The sequence below is a fragment of the Gastrolobium bilobum genome, unplaced genomic scaffold (genome assembly GCF_033153095.1).
Source record: "Gastrolobium bilobum isolate Gb01-03AN ecotype WA unplaced genomic scaffold, APGP_CSIRO_Gbil_v1 utg14709, whole genome shotgun sequence".
In the NCBI taxonomy this organism is placed as follows: Eukaryota; Viridiplantae; Streptophyta; class Magnoliopsida; order Fabales; family Fabaceae; genus Gastrolobium; species Gastrolobium bilobum.
In genome coordinates this window covers 22547-38741 of record NW_026897963.1, presented here as the reverse complement: position 1 = coordinate 38741, position 16195 = coordinate 22547, and the positions used below count along the sequence as shown (strand labels likewise).

Below are 16195 nucleotides of genomic sequence, written 5' to 3'. Positions count from 1 at the left end.
TTAAAAACATGGTAAAATTATTTCTTTTTAATACCACTTACAAAATCTTTACGTTTATAAAATGTATGTATTCAATATTTTTCAAAAATATGATTGTAACTCAAAATTATTGCAGAACCATAAACACTATTGTTTAACATCATACAATATCCATTTAAAGTTTCTAAGTGGTTCCATAAACCAACGAAGCACAAATACACAATTTGACGTTTTACCAACTTAAGATACATTTAGTTTTCTTAAAACTGCAACTGGACTATTTGTCCATAAATCTCCATCTTTTGATATGTTATTTTACACCCTTGGATCTCCTCATACTTTCACATTCTCAAGAAATTCTTTTAGGATTTCTGATCACCAATAGATTTCGGGTATTTTTAATGTTGTAACTTTCTTGATTCGGTGTAAAAATAAAAAAGTTGCAAATCAAGCTCTTCCTACAATGGTGGTTCGGCCATTACACTTAAAAGAAAGGAAGAAGACAAGCTTTTAAGGCTAATTTCAAGACCAATCAGAAATAGCTATTTTTTTTGACTTTTTATAAAAGTTTCTAAAATTTCTAAATTCAATTTATTTATTAATTTTCTTGAAACCTAAATTAATTTCAAGACTTAGTATTTTCATAAATTCACGTTGCACAATTTTAGTTTAATAATATCACAATACAATGTATTTTCATAATTTCAAGCAATTTTTGCATAATTTCACTTTTGTCCCTATTCACAAACTCACTGTTTTTTTTCAAAAAATCAAAATTTATCAAATAATTATTTCTCTTGGTTCTAAACACTTCTTTCAACATATATCCATTCCTAGAATATTTATATACTTTTTGAGTCTCTCTGTAAAATTATACTGCGGTATTTCATCCGCTAAAAATCACAATATATCAATTTTCCATAAAAAGCCTATATACTTCCAAATTTCATTCTGAATCTAAATTCAACATTATTTTTCGCTAAATAATATTTAATTATACCATTTCATGATTTTAAGGTTCAGTAATCGTCAAATTACCATTTTGTGCTTCGAGAGTATTTTCACCCGAAACTTGGGATTTTCACCAATTAAGTCCTCTAATCCACAATTAAATCATAATAATGCATTTTTAATTATTTGAGGTGTTATATGCACCACCCAAAAAGACCAAAACCCATTGCATTCATTTTCAATGAATAAATAAGTGATTCTTTGCATCATATTATATTTTTTAAAAATTATTTATTTATTTTATTTGGATTCATCTATCATCTACATCAACTAATTTGAGATATAAGGTGTTGTTTGATGTTGATATTGATGTTTCTAGGGGTGTTCATTAACTGATCCAAACCGATTCAGACCGCGGTGATCGAGCCGAAAAATCGAAAATCGAATAAATTGAAAACTGAAAAAAAACCCGCAAATTTTAATTGGATTGGATCGATTTTTGGATGGGTTGATGAAAATCGATTCAATATTGAGTTCGGTATTTATTTAAAAAAAAAAACATAAAATTGTGTCATTTTAAGTAAAAAGATATACAATGAAAATCATGAGAAGAGAAAGTACATTTTTTAATTTAAATTTTAAATAAAAATACTAATTTTAATTAAAATAACTATCATTTAAAAGGATAAATATTTTTTCCTTTTCATATACAAATAAATCATAACTTAAAATAGGGACAATTATATTGTCTACATATTTAATCTTTCTATCTTTACTACTATTAGATTATATTTAAATCAACGGTGATAAATAATTAGTGTAATTAGTTGAGAAAAATAAGTGAGAGATATATAACGAAAAAATATTATTATATTGGAAACCGTTGATTTATATATAATAATAAAATAATAAGAATAAAAAAATTAAATTAATAAACAATATAACCCTCCCTTAAAATATGTATTGCCATTTTAAATACAAATTTATATATGTTTTACCGGATCTATGAAGTGAGAGTGAGTTTAAAATATATTATATTGCCTTATTAATTTTTTTTTTAAAAAAATATTTGGACAATAAAATGGATAAATCTGATCCATTAAAAAAATTAAAAAATTTAGGAATGGGAACTATGGAAGTGGAACATCATTGATAGAAAAAATGGAAAATGTGAGTGGCGACTAGAGAGCAGAAGATTCCGTTTTGTTACCCGCCAACTTGTTCAAAACGTCGTCCTCCATTCCCGGACTTACTTTCTCTCTCTTCCTCCTTTCTCTCTCTATAACTCACACCACAAAAATGTGCAGAGAGCAAAGCACTGAACTCCAAATCCACAATGGCGACCCTCTCAGAGACCTACGCGTGTGTACCCTCCACCGAGCGTGGCCGTGGCATTCTCATCTCCGGCGACCCCAAATCCAACAACATTCTCTACTGCACCGCTCGATCCGTCATCATCCGCAACCTCGACAACCCCCTTCAGGTCTCCGTGTACGGCGAGCACGCCTACCCCGTCACGGTGGCACGCTACTCCCCCAACGGCGAGTGGATCGCCTCCGCCGACGTCTCCGGCACGGTTCGCATCTGGGGGACCCACAACGATTATGTTCTGAAGAACGAGTTCCGGGTCCTCTCGGGTCGGATCGATGACCTTCAGTGGTCCTCCGATTGCTTGAGGATCGTCGCATGTGGAGAAGGCAAGGGCACGTCATTTGTTCGCGCCTTTATGTAACAATCTTTTCTTACTTTTTTCCTCTCTTTTTTATTTTATTTTATTAATCATACTCTAAATTGCACTTTTGTAATTCTATCATTTTTGAATTGAGATGAATTTTGTATAGGATGATCCTGTCACAGTCACTGGAAACTCAATTTTCAATATCGTTATTTTAGTGTGGTGGAAAAGTGGATATTAACAAGTAACAACATTGGCCAGAACCTTTTTATTTTTTAAATATTAAGCACATTTCTTCGTGACATAAGCACTTGCTACACGTGTTGTGAATATGACCATGCCTAGTAGAGTATCCAAACTAATATTATTGTTCTCACAAGACCAAGGAAATAGTATAAAAATTCTTTTCATAACAATTGTTTTTATTATAATTTTATGACTCAACTAGTGATTTTCTCATATTGCATTATTGTTGTGACTCAATTAACGGTGGACTTCACACTTATTTAAAAAGAAAAAGAAAAATTTGCACACAAATCGAAGGATCAAAAATGAGTGTTTTTCCTTGTTTGATGGCAGTTAATTACATTTTCAACTACACTGTGGCATCTATGGTCTATACGACCTAGTCAGGGCTAAAGTTCCATGCATTTCAGAGTATTTAAATTTTATTTCCTATGACCCTGCATGATTTGGAGGGATGTTACTATGTCATTCCCTAACTTTGAAATGATATTAATTTGTTTGAATTTGTGTACATCATTTTCGTTTTTTTTTAGTTATGACTTAATTCGTAAATTATACAAGGATACCAACTAATAATGCTTGAATTTGAATTAGCACGTTGTGAGCTTCGTTCCTCTTTTCTTAGAAGAATTGGCTATTGCATGCATGTGCAAATGTGCTTCCGTCTTTTCAACACCTGACCCCTCTTTGCATCTTTCATATATTTTGCATTTTAAGGTGGGATTCAGGTTCCACTGTTGGTGATTTTGATGGCCATTCGCGGCGGGTTTTAAGTTGTGCGTTCAAACCAACAAGGCCTTTCCGCATTGTCACATGTGGAGAAGATTTTTTAGCCAATTTTTATGATGGTCCACCGTTCAAGTTCAATATGTCCATCAGGTAAGTATTATTATCTGGGGTTGTATATATCTCTCTCTGATTTCATGGTGGATAAATACTTCAATATATTTTTCATTTTGTTTTCCCTTGTCTTCTTTTTTAAGGGGGTAGTGTATTATCATTTTCTATGAAAGGCGTTTCTGTTAGAGTTGGCATCTCTATTTTATTGGTAAAGGTATTAATTATACTTGCTGATTCTTTCTTCTTAGTTTCTCTCTCTCTCTCTCTCTTAAGCACACATACCCACACAAAAATGAATGTATGTCTTTTACTAGGCAGTTGACACATCAAGAAATTATATAAATAGACATGAACTCCACTCATGTCAAGATGAAGGCCAAGAATCAGAGCGGTGTTGTTTCCATTTCATAATTTAGTATATTGCAGGAAATCTTCCTTATCTTTAGGAAGCATGCATTGATGTCAATTCTGTATGATCATAAAACGGAAAGACACTATGGTATGCATGAAGATAACTTCATTGTAGTTTTATATTGTATGACCAAGACTCCAAGAGTATTATACCATGGCGTTACCAAATCTTTACATTTGAAAATAAGATCGAGTTTTAGCATGAAAGAAATGTTTTGGGTTGAGTTGGTTTTCATTTCCTTATTCAGGTTGTCATAGAAGACATTCTGTATATGCAGGGACCATTCGAATTTCATCAACTGTGTTAGATTTTCTCCAGATGGGAGCAAATTTATTACTGTTAGCTCAGATAAGAAAGGTATTATATATGATGGAAAGACAGGGAATAAACTTGGAGAGTTGTCCGCAGAGGATGGTCACAAAGGTAGCATATATGCTGTTAGCTGGAGTCCTGACAGTAAACAGGTGAGCTCCTGCTTGCATTTGAATCTTACCGTTTCAGGTAGACTTCCATGAAGGGGGAGGGGGGGTAGGTACATTACAGCGGTGACTGATGATATTTATATTTTTGAAAGTATAATAACTTATGAGCAAATACAAATCTCATCATGTAAGGAGGAAATTGTTTTGATCTTATGATACGAAGAGGTCTTCAAAGTTGAGAAGTGCTCCCTCTTGGAGCAAGGATTTCATTACTGCCTAAATGGCTTAGTTGCCTTACTGTCATTGCATTCTTGTAGTTGTTCTTATAGTGTAATATTCGGTTACTTGTTACTCATGTAAAGGTGAGGTGGCTAGTTAGTTAGTCTTAGGTGGCATTGTTTGTTACAAACAAGTGGTTGTATAAAGCTAGGACACATGGCTCATATGTGTCTTCATCTGAATAATAAACAAAATTGGTATTCTGTTCGTCGTGTCATTTCTTAAGAGTGTTGCACTCTTAACATTGGTGCTTTCATCTTCTTCTTGAATCTCACGTTGCATATGCGACTTCAAGAGGTAGCGGAGGAAGTAGGTTCCTTTCAGCAACGTATCGATAGCAGTCTAGAGGAGATCCAGCAAAAGTTTTCCGATCATCAAAGTCAGTTTCTGTCTATCAATACCCAATTACAACAGATACATGCAGCCATCGTTGGAGGAGATAATCGAACGGGGGAACAAGTACATGCAAGAGTTCAATCAGGTTCTTCGAGCATTGAGAATGTTGGAGTAGTGCATGCAAGGTACGATCCTAGTGATCCACGAAACATCATGAAGTCCATTAAAATGGAATTACCCTCATTTATGGGTACTGACCCAGTGGGTTGGATCTTCAAAACAGAGATGTATTTCGGTTTGCAACATATTCCAGAGTCCTTGAAGGTTCGTTTGGCTGGTATGAAGATGGAAGGCATGGCAGGACCGTGGTTCCAATGGTTATTCAATGGAGGTACCATTCAATCGTGGGACGATTTGAAGGTTGCTGTGAAACACAGGTTTGGAGGAACTGCTTACACGGATTTGCGTGGAGTTCTATCCAAGCTAATTCAGGAAGGAGCTCTTAATGAGTACATTCGTGACTTTGAAGCCCTGATCAATCAAGTGACTGATTTTTCAGATGAGGTCTTGATGAGTTTTTTCGTTTCTGGTTTACAACCAGATTTGAAAAGAGCAATTCAGCTGCATCGACCAACCTCCTTACACCAAGCTATGCAATTGACTCTTACGTATGAGGCTCACTTTGCTGAGTTAAGAGGTTTTTTTACTGCTTACAGTAATAAGAAGTACTCTCCTAAACCAATTTCTATCGTGGAGCAACAACATTCTTCTTCCAATTCAGTGAAACAGGTACTACCTAACTTACCCTTTCTTCCAGCTTTACCGTCTAATGTTCCATACAAGAGGGTGTCTCAAGAATACTTGCAAAAACGAAGAGATATGGGCCTTTGTTACACTTGTGATGACAAGTGGACTTCCAAACATCGTTGCAAAGCTAAGATGCTTATGTTGGTGGGTGATTGTGATGATGGGGACTTAGATGCAGAGGAGCAAATTGTATGGCAGCCTGATCAAGCTCATCAGGACTCCCAAGATGCAGCTCTTCATTCCATGGAAAATGAACTGAATCCTCGAGCTTTGAAGTTCCAAGTTCTGTTAGGGAAGAGGTTAGTTTCCATCCTCATTGACTCAGGGAGCACTCATAATTTTGTCCAAAGGAGCATTGCTGAAGAATTGAACCTCCATATGGTTAAGATACCCAGGATGAGAGTATTTTTAGGCAATGGAGAATTTCTCACTTGTGACAAGAAGTGCCCAGCAGTCTCTTTGTCTATACAAGGACAAGTTTTTGTGGTGGATTTGTGGGTGATTGAACTTACTAATCTTGGAATCATCTTGGGAATCATCTGGCTGAGTTCCTTAGGCAGGGTAATCCATGATTATAGTGACATGTCCATGGAATTTGTTTGGAATCATAACAGGGTTATTTTATCTGGTGACAATAAAAAAAAGGACACTGCACAGTCAATTGGGGAATGTTCTTATTTAGCAGCAAGTGAACCTGTTACTGAGGCAGATAAAATGCTACCTGACTTGCTGTCATTACAGAACCAAGTGCCTTCTGAGGTGTGGGATATTTTGGTGAAATACCAAGCTGTTTTCAGGTTGCCACAGGGTCTTCCTCCTTCGAGAGAGTGTGACCATGCTATTCATTTAGTTGAAGGAGCACAACCAGTTAGTGTCAAACCTTATAGGTATGCACATCATCAAAAAACAAAAATTGAAAAGCAAGTGGCTGAACTTTTGGCTTCAGGATTCATTAAAGCAAGTCACAGCCCCTTTTCTTCACCTGTTTTATTGGTAAGGAAGCAAGACAACTCTTGGAGATTATGCATTGATTATAGAGCACTCAACAACATCACTGTCAAGGACCGATTCCCAATCCCCACAATTGATGAGCTATTGGATGAATTGAAAGGTGCTGAATTCTTTTCCAAATTGGATTTAAGGAGTGGTTATCACCAAATTCGATTGATTCCCCATGATACTCCTAAAACAGCATTTAGAACCCATGAAGGACATTATGAGTTCTTGGTGCTCCTTTTTGGATTAACCAATGCACCATCTACTTTCCAATCAGCCATGAATCAAATGTTCAAGCCATATTTGAGGAAGTTCATCATAGTTTTCTTTGATGACATCCTGATTTATAGTCCTTCTCTTCGGGATCATTTAGGGCATTTACAAGTTTCTATGGAATGTTTACAACAAAACCAGTTTATGGTTAAGCTGAGCAAATGTGCATTTGCTTTATCTGAGATTGATTATTTGGGGCACATAGTGTCTAAATGGGGAGTGAAGGCTGACCCTAAGAAAATTTCAGCTATGTTACAATGGCCACAACCAAGGACTGTTAAGCAGCTTAGAGGATTTATTGGCCTCACTGGATATTATAGGAGGTTTATCAAGCATTATGCAGCCTTGGCAGCCCCACTCACTGATCTGTTGAAGGCTGATTCATTTGCTTGGAATGAGTGTGCTAATGAAGCTTTCATTTTCTTAAAACAAGCTATGACTTTCACTCCCATTTTGGCATTGCCTGATTTTTCCTTGCCATTTATCATTGAGACAGATGCTTCGGCAACAGGTATTGGAGCAGTTTTACTCCAATTGAACAAGCCAATTGCTTACTTTAGCAAAAAGCTTGGGGTAAGAATGAGATTAGCTTCCAACTATGTAAGGGAGCTGTATGCAGTGACTGAAGCTGTGAAGAAGTGGAGACACTATTTGTTGGGGTCCAAGTTTGTAATCAAAAATGATCATAGAAGCTTGAAGGAGTTGCTTTCTCAAACCATTCAAACTTTGGAACAACAAAAAAACATGTGTAAGTTGATGGGATGTGACTTCACAATCGAATACAAGCCAGGAGCTTCTAATATTGTAGCTGATTCCTTAACTAGAAGGGATGAGGAGGAGGACAATACAGGTAACATCTTATCCCTTTTGTCTTAGGTCACTTTTGATGTTGTCAATCAAATTAAGGAGGAGAATGTTTCTGATATTGAGTTATTAGAAATACACTCGAAAATCAGAAATGGAAATCACAATGATCCTAATATTACAGTAAGAGAAGGTATCTTGTATCATAAACATAGATTTTTGTTGAGATCCAAATCTCAAATCTGTCAATTGTTAATTAATGAGGCTCATGCTACACCTCTTGGGGGACATGCTGGTATCACTAGAACCTTTTTGAGATTGTCTGCATCCTTTCATTGGTCCAGTATGAGAAAAGATGTTACTATACAATGTGCAGTTTGCCAAGTTATTAAAACAGCTACCACACCTCCATTGGGATTGTTACAACCTCTTTCCATACCAGAAGGAGTGTTTGAGGATTTAAGCATGGACTTTATTACAGGGTTGCCACTCTCTAAGGGATTTTCAGTGATTTTAGTTGTGGTGGATCGGTTAACTAAGTTTTCACATTTTGGAGCCTTGGCTAATCCTTATACAGCAGCTAAAGTGGCTACATTATTCTGTGATATTGTAGTGAAACTTCATGGATTTCCTAAAACTATAGTTTCGGACAGGGACAGCATTTTTATCAGTCAATTCTGGTCATTACTCTTCAAGAATAGTGGTACAACTCTAAGAACTAGTACTTCATATCACCCCCAATCTGATGGGCAAACAGAGGTCACAAACAGATACTTGGAGCAGTATATTCGAGCCTTCTGCCATGATGAGAATCATAGATGGTCTTTCTATCTGAGTTGGGCAGAATTGCACTATAACACTGTTGTGCATTCTTCTATTGGCATCACTCCTTTCCAGGCCTTATATGGGAAGCTTCCAACCATGATTCCTCACTATCCTCAAGGATCAGTTCGGGTGGAGGCAGTAGATGTCACACTGTCACATAGGAATGAGTTGTTGACTAACTTGAAGAAGCATTTACAAGGAGCTCAAAACAGAATGAAGATCCAAGTTGATAGACATCGAAAGGATATTGTTCTGAAGGTTGGTGATTTGGTTTTGGTTAAACTGCAGCCATATAGACAGATTTCTTTGGCTAAAAGAAGTAACCAGAAATTGGCCAAGAGGTAGTTTGGATCTTTTCCTATTACTCGAGTGTTGAGTCCAGTTTCATACCAATTGCAACTACCAGATGGTTGCAAGATTCATCCTTCCTTTCACGTTTTTGTTTTGAAACCTTTTCTGGAGATCATAAGGACCTAGTCCCAACTTTTCCTATACTCATTCATAACAACTTACCAGTGCAGCAACCATTAGCTGTTTTGATGTCTAGGACTGTCAGCACCAAGACTGGACAGCAGCGACAATGGCTGGTTCAATGGTCTGATGCCTTACCCGAAGATGCTACTTGGGAAGAGGAATCAGAATTAAAACAGCTTTATCCAGGATTGAACCTTGAGGACAAGGTTCCTTTACAAGCAGAGGCGAATGATACGAAGAGGTCTTCAAGGTTGAGAAGTGCTTCCTCTTGGAGCAAGGATTTCATTACTGCCTAAAAGGCTTAGTTGCCTTACTGTCATTGCATTCTTGTAGTTGTTCTTATAGTGTAATATTCGGTTACTTGTTACTCATGTAAAGGTGAGATGGCTAGTTAGTTAGTCTTAGGTGGCATTGTTTGTTACAAACAAGTGGTTGTATAAAGCTAGGACACATGGCTCATATGTGTCTTCATCTGAATAATAAACAAAATTGGTATTCTGTTCTTCGTGTCATTTCTTAAGAGTGTTGCACTCTTAACATCTTACTTGTGCGCTTTTCGATGTTCAGGGCTGCTATTTTCATTCTTGTTTAAATTACATATCAATCAATTCCAGGTTCTTACGGTGTCTGCTGACAAATCTGCGAAAGTATGGAATATTCTTGAGGACGGTAGTGGAACAGTAAATAAGACTTTGGCATGTACTGAATCTGGGGGTGTGGAAGACATGCTTGTTGGTTGTCTTTGGCAGAATGATCATCTGCTTACTGTCTCTCTTGGTGGCGCGATTAATTTATATTCTGCTAAGGATTTAGATAAAAGCCCATTGTCATTATCTGGTCACATGAAGAATGTCACCGTTTTGACTCTGCTCAACCGAAGTGAAAAGATGCTTTTGTCCAGCAGCTATGATGGAGTGATCATTAGATGGATTCCAGGCATTGGGTACAGTGGTAAGTTTGAGAGTAAACAATTTGGATTTATCCACTTATTAGCAGCTGGCGAAGAAGAAGTCATTACTGCTGGGTTTGACAACAAGGTAACTGATAAATTTGCATGCATAAAAAATAACATGTAGATACATCTTCTGTCCATCTGTTTCGTCATTGATGCCCATATAAAAGACTGAAGCTTCACTTCTAATTTCACTGTGATTGCTGAATTATTTTTAGATGTGGTAAATATTTCTGATTGCATTTGAATTACATTTGGTAATAGCCAAACCTGGAATCTGTTATTTTTATGTATCATCCTGAAAGTACATGCAAAATCAATTACGTTGGTTCCGGTATTAGAGGTTGAACTTGTTTATATCTGATGTGAATCTAGGTCTAGGCCTCTGATTTTTGCAACTGTTATAATGGTGTTTAATGAATATTTGTGAAGCAATGCTCACTAGTGCATTTCACTGCAGGTTCAACATGAATTAGATGTAGTCTTCAATCATTATTACCAAATCATAATTTTGACTTCCAAATTGGAATTAAAAGAAGTTTTGTTCTTCTTAAATAGCTGTTAGAAGTCCATTTCTTTTTTGAAATGGGAATTTATAAGATGGAGATATTTCAAAATATGTGACTATTATTTTCGGATCAAGTTTTTTAAACACAGTTCTGAATGCTGAATTGTTTCTTAATGCTTCTTGTTTTGCTTTCTTTGATGTTTTAAACTACTGTTTGGATCATACATCCACAGTCAGGACATCTTTCAAATGAATTCTTTACTCAACGCCGAGCTATTACTCAATCTAAAGGAACTTCCCGCATATTGTGCATATTCCTTTGACGTTTAGAAACAATTATTATGTCTTTCTATCTCACAATAAATCTATGCATGTGGAGAAAATTTGATACTCTCAAAGAACAGTAGCAGTTTAAACTATCACCATTTTTGCACAATTGTTTTGTTGAAAGATTCGAGACACCTATACATTTTTTTTTATTTTTTTTTTTGGTACAGAAGACACCTATACATTACATGCGATACACTACAATATGTTTAACTTTGTCAAAAAAATAAATAAATGAGAGTCTAATTTTTATAAATTAGAAGTTGTCCTATACAATGCATTCAATTTATGGATTTTAATACTATAGTTAAAGAATATATAGATTTAATGGAGTGGGATATAGATTGGCGGACAGTATGTCTTAGAACGGAATGGAGAAAAGCTATAAGTATGGTGGAGGGTTAGACCCGTTGTTATTCCTATGTTCCAGATGGTCCCTTTTTAGTCCTTTTCTCCCACTTCTTCTTGTCCCTTTCTTTTTTACTTTTATTTATTTATATATACATATATTGTTATTTTATTTTATCTTATTTTATATTTTTATTTTATTTGTTAATTTTTATTTATTTATTTATTTATTTTTTTTATTTTTTATTTTTTAAACTTTTTTCAACCGTTTTGTATCTTTCATGTGGGTTCATCTACCACCGACCCCAATTAATTTGGGATAAAGGTGTTGTTGATGTTGATGTTGATGTTGAGTTAAAGAATATATATACATGTAACCAAAATACGCACACTAATGATTAGAAGTAGTCGAGATCTTCAAGGAGTTCCGTGACTACAATAAATGGTAAGAACTAAAAGAAGATATTAATAATTCTGGTGTTAACAAATATTCAAATGCTAACTGTAAAATTCATCTTTTTACTGTTATTTCCTTGATCTTTTACTTACAAGTAGTTGAAGTAAACTTGTTGATTTCTTGATTTTATAATTTAATCCGTCGAGGAGCAAATTATTATTGGGCTGTCAATCTTGTCACAAGTCAATTGTTTGTATAGTTATTTCTTTTACTTCTTCATAAGCATTAATGAAAGTTGAGCTTTCTTTTCATTCTAAACACTGATGATTATTACCTTGAATTGACAGTATTTAAATTTGAATGTATTAAATGAAGGTATACAGAGTTCCTCTTGATGGGGATAATTTTGGTCCTGCTCAGCATGTTGATGTTGGAAGTCAACCTAAGGATTTGAGCCTTGCACTAAATTCCCCTAAACTTGCTCTCATTGCAATTGAATCTGGGATTGTCTTACTTAACGGTTCAAACATTGTCTCTACTATAAACCTGGGCTTTGTTGTGACTGCATCTGCTATTTCACCTGATGGTAGTGAAGCAATTGTAGGTGGGCAAGATGGTAAGTTGCACGTATATTCTGTCTCAGGAGATACACTTACAGAACAGATCGTCCTTGAGAAGCACCGAGGTGCCATCAGTGTAATCAGATATTCTCCAGACGTTTCCATGTTTGCTTCAGCTGATTTGAATCGTGAAGCTGTTGTGTGGGACCGTGATTCCAAAGAGGTAACTTGAGCCCGAAATGATTGTTACATGAAGTTCAAGTGTTTCATGCCTGAATATTTTGGTTTGTCCTATACCAATATTTCCTATTTGAAATAAGATATATCTGTTTTTCTCTTCTTGATTGTAGTATTCTTGCTTGAGCCATCATGATGTGTGCGTCTAATTTTCAAGTATGTTAGCAACTTAGCTTTATGATTTTGTTCTAACTTGCTTACATAATGAGCGAATTCATTTGGGTGGCCACAATTCTTTATTTATTTAAGGGGGGATTGCAATAACTTCCACCAAGCTATGGCCAAATATCAAAAACCTTCCCCCTAGTTTTGAATATTACATGCGGCTTTCTTACTGATTATAACCATATTATAGAAACCTACCTCCCCTTTCGTCAAAAAGCATTAATTTTACTATATAGGCGTATCTTGAAACTTAATGTTCCCAATTTTGAGGATATAGGAGACATTATGAGGGGCATTACATTTCTAACCTTCCTTGTAAAGGTGGCACTTACACTTCCACTTGCTCGGGGGAAGGGTGATATGTGTTTTTAAATAAACTCTGATGAAAAGAAATAGATAAGGGAAAGACGCTGTATATTTCCCCCTTTTCTTATAGGTTAGCTTAATCTATAACATCACAAAAGTGCTATACCCATTTCTGACCTTTGTTGACAAGGCTTGATAAATAGACCATGTTACATGTGAGGAATGGTGGTATTCAGTGTTGTTAATGCTAAGTTACATATACCAGAAATCCATATATATGTAAGGGACATAATTTATTGTTGTGAGGATAATTGCAAGAAAGTTTAGCGTTTAAATGTTGACTATTTACGTAAGGGACACGCCGGATATGTCTAAACACACAATTAAAGATCTCTTACAAGACAGGTTTTTAATAACAGTGCTTCATCCCCTACAAAAACACAACAGAATTTGAGTTGTCAACTTGTTTTACATCGTGTTGGAAATGAATCCATCACAAAGTGTCCAACATAGACACGGATTATTTCTTCAAGTTCATGTACTTCATAGATGATAGTTGCTGAAATTCTTAGCTATTTTGACTGAGAATAAATTCTTCCTTTCTTGAGCGGGCATTTGACTGAAAATTTTCTCTTTCAGGTGAAGCTTAATAACATGTTGTTTAACACAGCACGTATTAATTGCCTGGCTTGGTCACCTGATAGCAGCCTGGTAGCTACCGGTTCACTTGATACATGTGTCATTATATATGAAATTGGAAAGCCAGCATCAAGCCGCAGAACCATAAAAGGTGCTCATTTAGGTGGAGTTTATGGTTTGACTTTTATTGATCAGGAAAGAGTGGTCAGTTCAGGAGAGGATGGTTGTGTTCGTGTTTGGAGTTTAATCTCAGAATAAACTTAGCATCAGAATCTCCCATTGGATGATGTAGTTTTGTGATAAGAAATTGATAGTTGTGCTGTATCATATGATGATCTTCAATGTTCTGCAATGGTTATGTAGGGGGAAAGAAAGTCAAGACTACAGTAGTTTTCTGTTGTCAACTCTTGATAGGTTTTTCATAGTACCGATAATCTTGATACTTTATCCGAGCTGGATTTAGATCTGCAGTGGTGGGGAAGTCTTAGTTATTTCCAAAGAAATTGGCAATAACTTGTCTTTGTCTAAGCAAAATATCAATGCAAGTAATGAAATAGCAATTTTGGTCCCTTTATTTTGCCCATCCAAGTAATTTACTCCATTTAGTTTCAATTAGGTCCATTAGGTCAATCTTTGTTCCTCTAGGCAGTTGATTATAGAGCAATTAAGTGCAATTCCTAACCTCTGCTATTTACTTAATGAAGAAGCATGGATTGTGACTGAGTCCACTCTGTATTAGTGGGGTTAGTAAAGGATTTCACCTGATAAAATAAAGTGTCAAAAATTTTCTTGTAAAGGGGAATGAGTTTATGTTGCTGGAGAAATCATTCTCCTCTTGCACTCAGATTGAAAATTCCGCCTCTTATTTTTTTTAAACAGTGGGCCTCATATATTTTGTCTCTGCAACATGAGATAATATGTCTCATGGAATAAGAGATTTGTATTTTCCTATAAAAAAACTCTTAACCATTGAGATAATATGTCTCGTGCAATAGGAGATTTGTTTTCCTTATAGAAAAACTCTTAACCATTGTACTTAATTTCTATAATAAAAACAGAGGCATATGCACTCAAAAAACTCACACTAGAGGGACCAAATTCCTAGATAAACAAGAAAGGATAATGGTTCCGAAGATTTTTTTCTCCCGATGACACAACAAACAGATGGGTTCCACATGTTTTTAGTGGGTCTCAACTACTGCTTGTGTTAGCAGGAAAAAGAAAATCTTCTTCGTGCCAAGAAGAAATCATTAACCCAAACAAAAATAGAGGGACAAAAGTTGAAATCAAGCGTAAATACTGAGTAGGGGAAAGCACGGGAATGAACGTAGCAAAGCCACAATTGCCTGCATCAAGGCACAAAATCCTAGAAGATATCTAGTTTCAATCTTGACTTCACAAAAACAAATAAGTTAAAAGATGGTCTTTTTTATACCAAAAAAAAACAAAAGAGAATATAGTTTATCATGTTGCATGAAATAAAATTGTTTCGTACACATGCACACACAAAAAAAAAATATGTGTAATCTATTAAGGATAAGAGAGAGAAATAAAATAAGTGAATTCAACCCACTTTATTGGATGTATATGAGATAATTTTGTCTCATTCAATATTAGAAACTATATTAAAAAAAACATATGATTTTTGGTGATCGGTGAAGAGAAAAGAGGAAAAGAGATTGTAAACTTTCGTATTAAATATGAGTAAAGGAACAATAAATATTGTTTTTGAATGATTCTTGGCATTTTAGTTGACTTCATCAACCTTGTCTTTCGTATTCAGCTGCCATGTCATCCAGCATGTGATGGGAGCATATCATTTGCTACATACTATGAAAGATGTGCTATCATTTAAATAATGTTTTATCTTGGCTGAGTCCTGTGGCAATGCTTCAAAACCAGAATGCAGAAACTATAGTAGAGGATTAGTACATGGAAATTAGCCACGTATGCTGTCGTCTTATCTTTGTTTCTTCACTCTGTTTTCTTCATAAGCCAATGAAATGGCTTGATAAGTTTCCATCAGTCTTGTAATTTACTAAGAGAGCTGCAGAAAATATATTATAGACAATTAGACAAGCATTGTTATGATGTAGAGGTGAATTTCATTTTGGTTTATTTACTGTAGCTATTTGGTGTCTTATTCGGATAAGGATCTTTCTTTGGCGTCGCAAGTGGCATCCATGCCACAAGCTCGTGGCATGTATCTGCACTTCTCAACTTTCAATGTAAAATACTCATCTAAACGGTTAAGATGATTTGAAGGAAAACTGGAACTCTTAGAGCGTGTTTGGATTGGATTCTAAAAAAAGTTACTTTTATACTCTGCTTATTTTAAAAGTGCTTTTTATAAAAGTTAAAACTATTTAAATTTTTTATAAAAATTATTTTTTGAAAAAAAAAATTGGTTTTTAACTTTTGCTTTTTTGAGAAGCTA

The 16195-nt window shown here is 35.3% G+C and overlaps 1 protein-coding gene across 1 annotated transcript; it reads left to right on the top strand.

The window, feature by feature from the left end:
* Positions 1-2127: 2127 nt before the first annotated feature.
* Positions 2128-14281, top strand: LOC133311816 (actin-interacting protein 1-2-like). The gene is made up of 6 exons (XM_061512924.1): positions 2128-2658; positions 3569-3730; positions 4381-4567; positions 9934-10356; positions 12227-12634; positions 13759-14281. Exons 1-6 carry the CDS (start codon positions 2267-2269, stop codon positions 14014-14016), a joined length of 1830 nt encoding a protein of 609 aa, XP_061368908.1. The 5' UTR covers positions 2128-2266; the 3' UTR covers positions 14017-14281.
* Positions 14282-16195: the final 1914 nt, after the last annotated feature.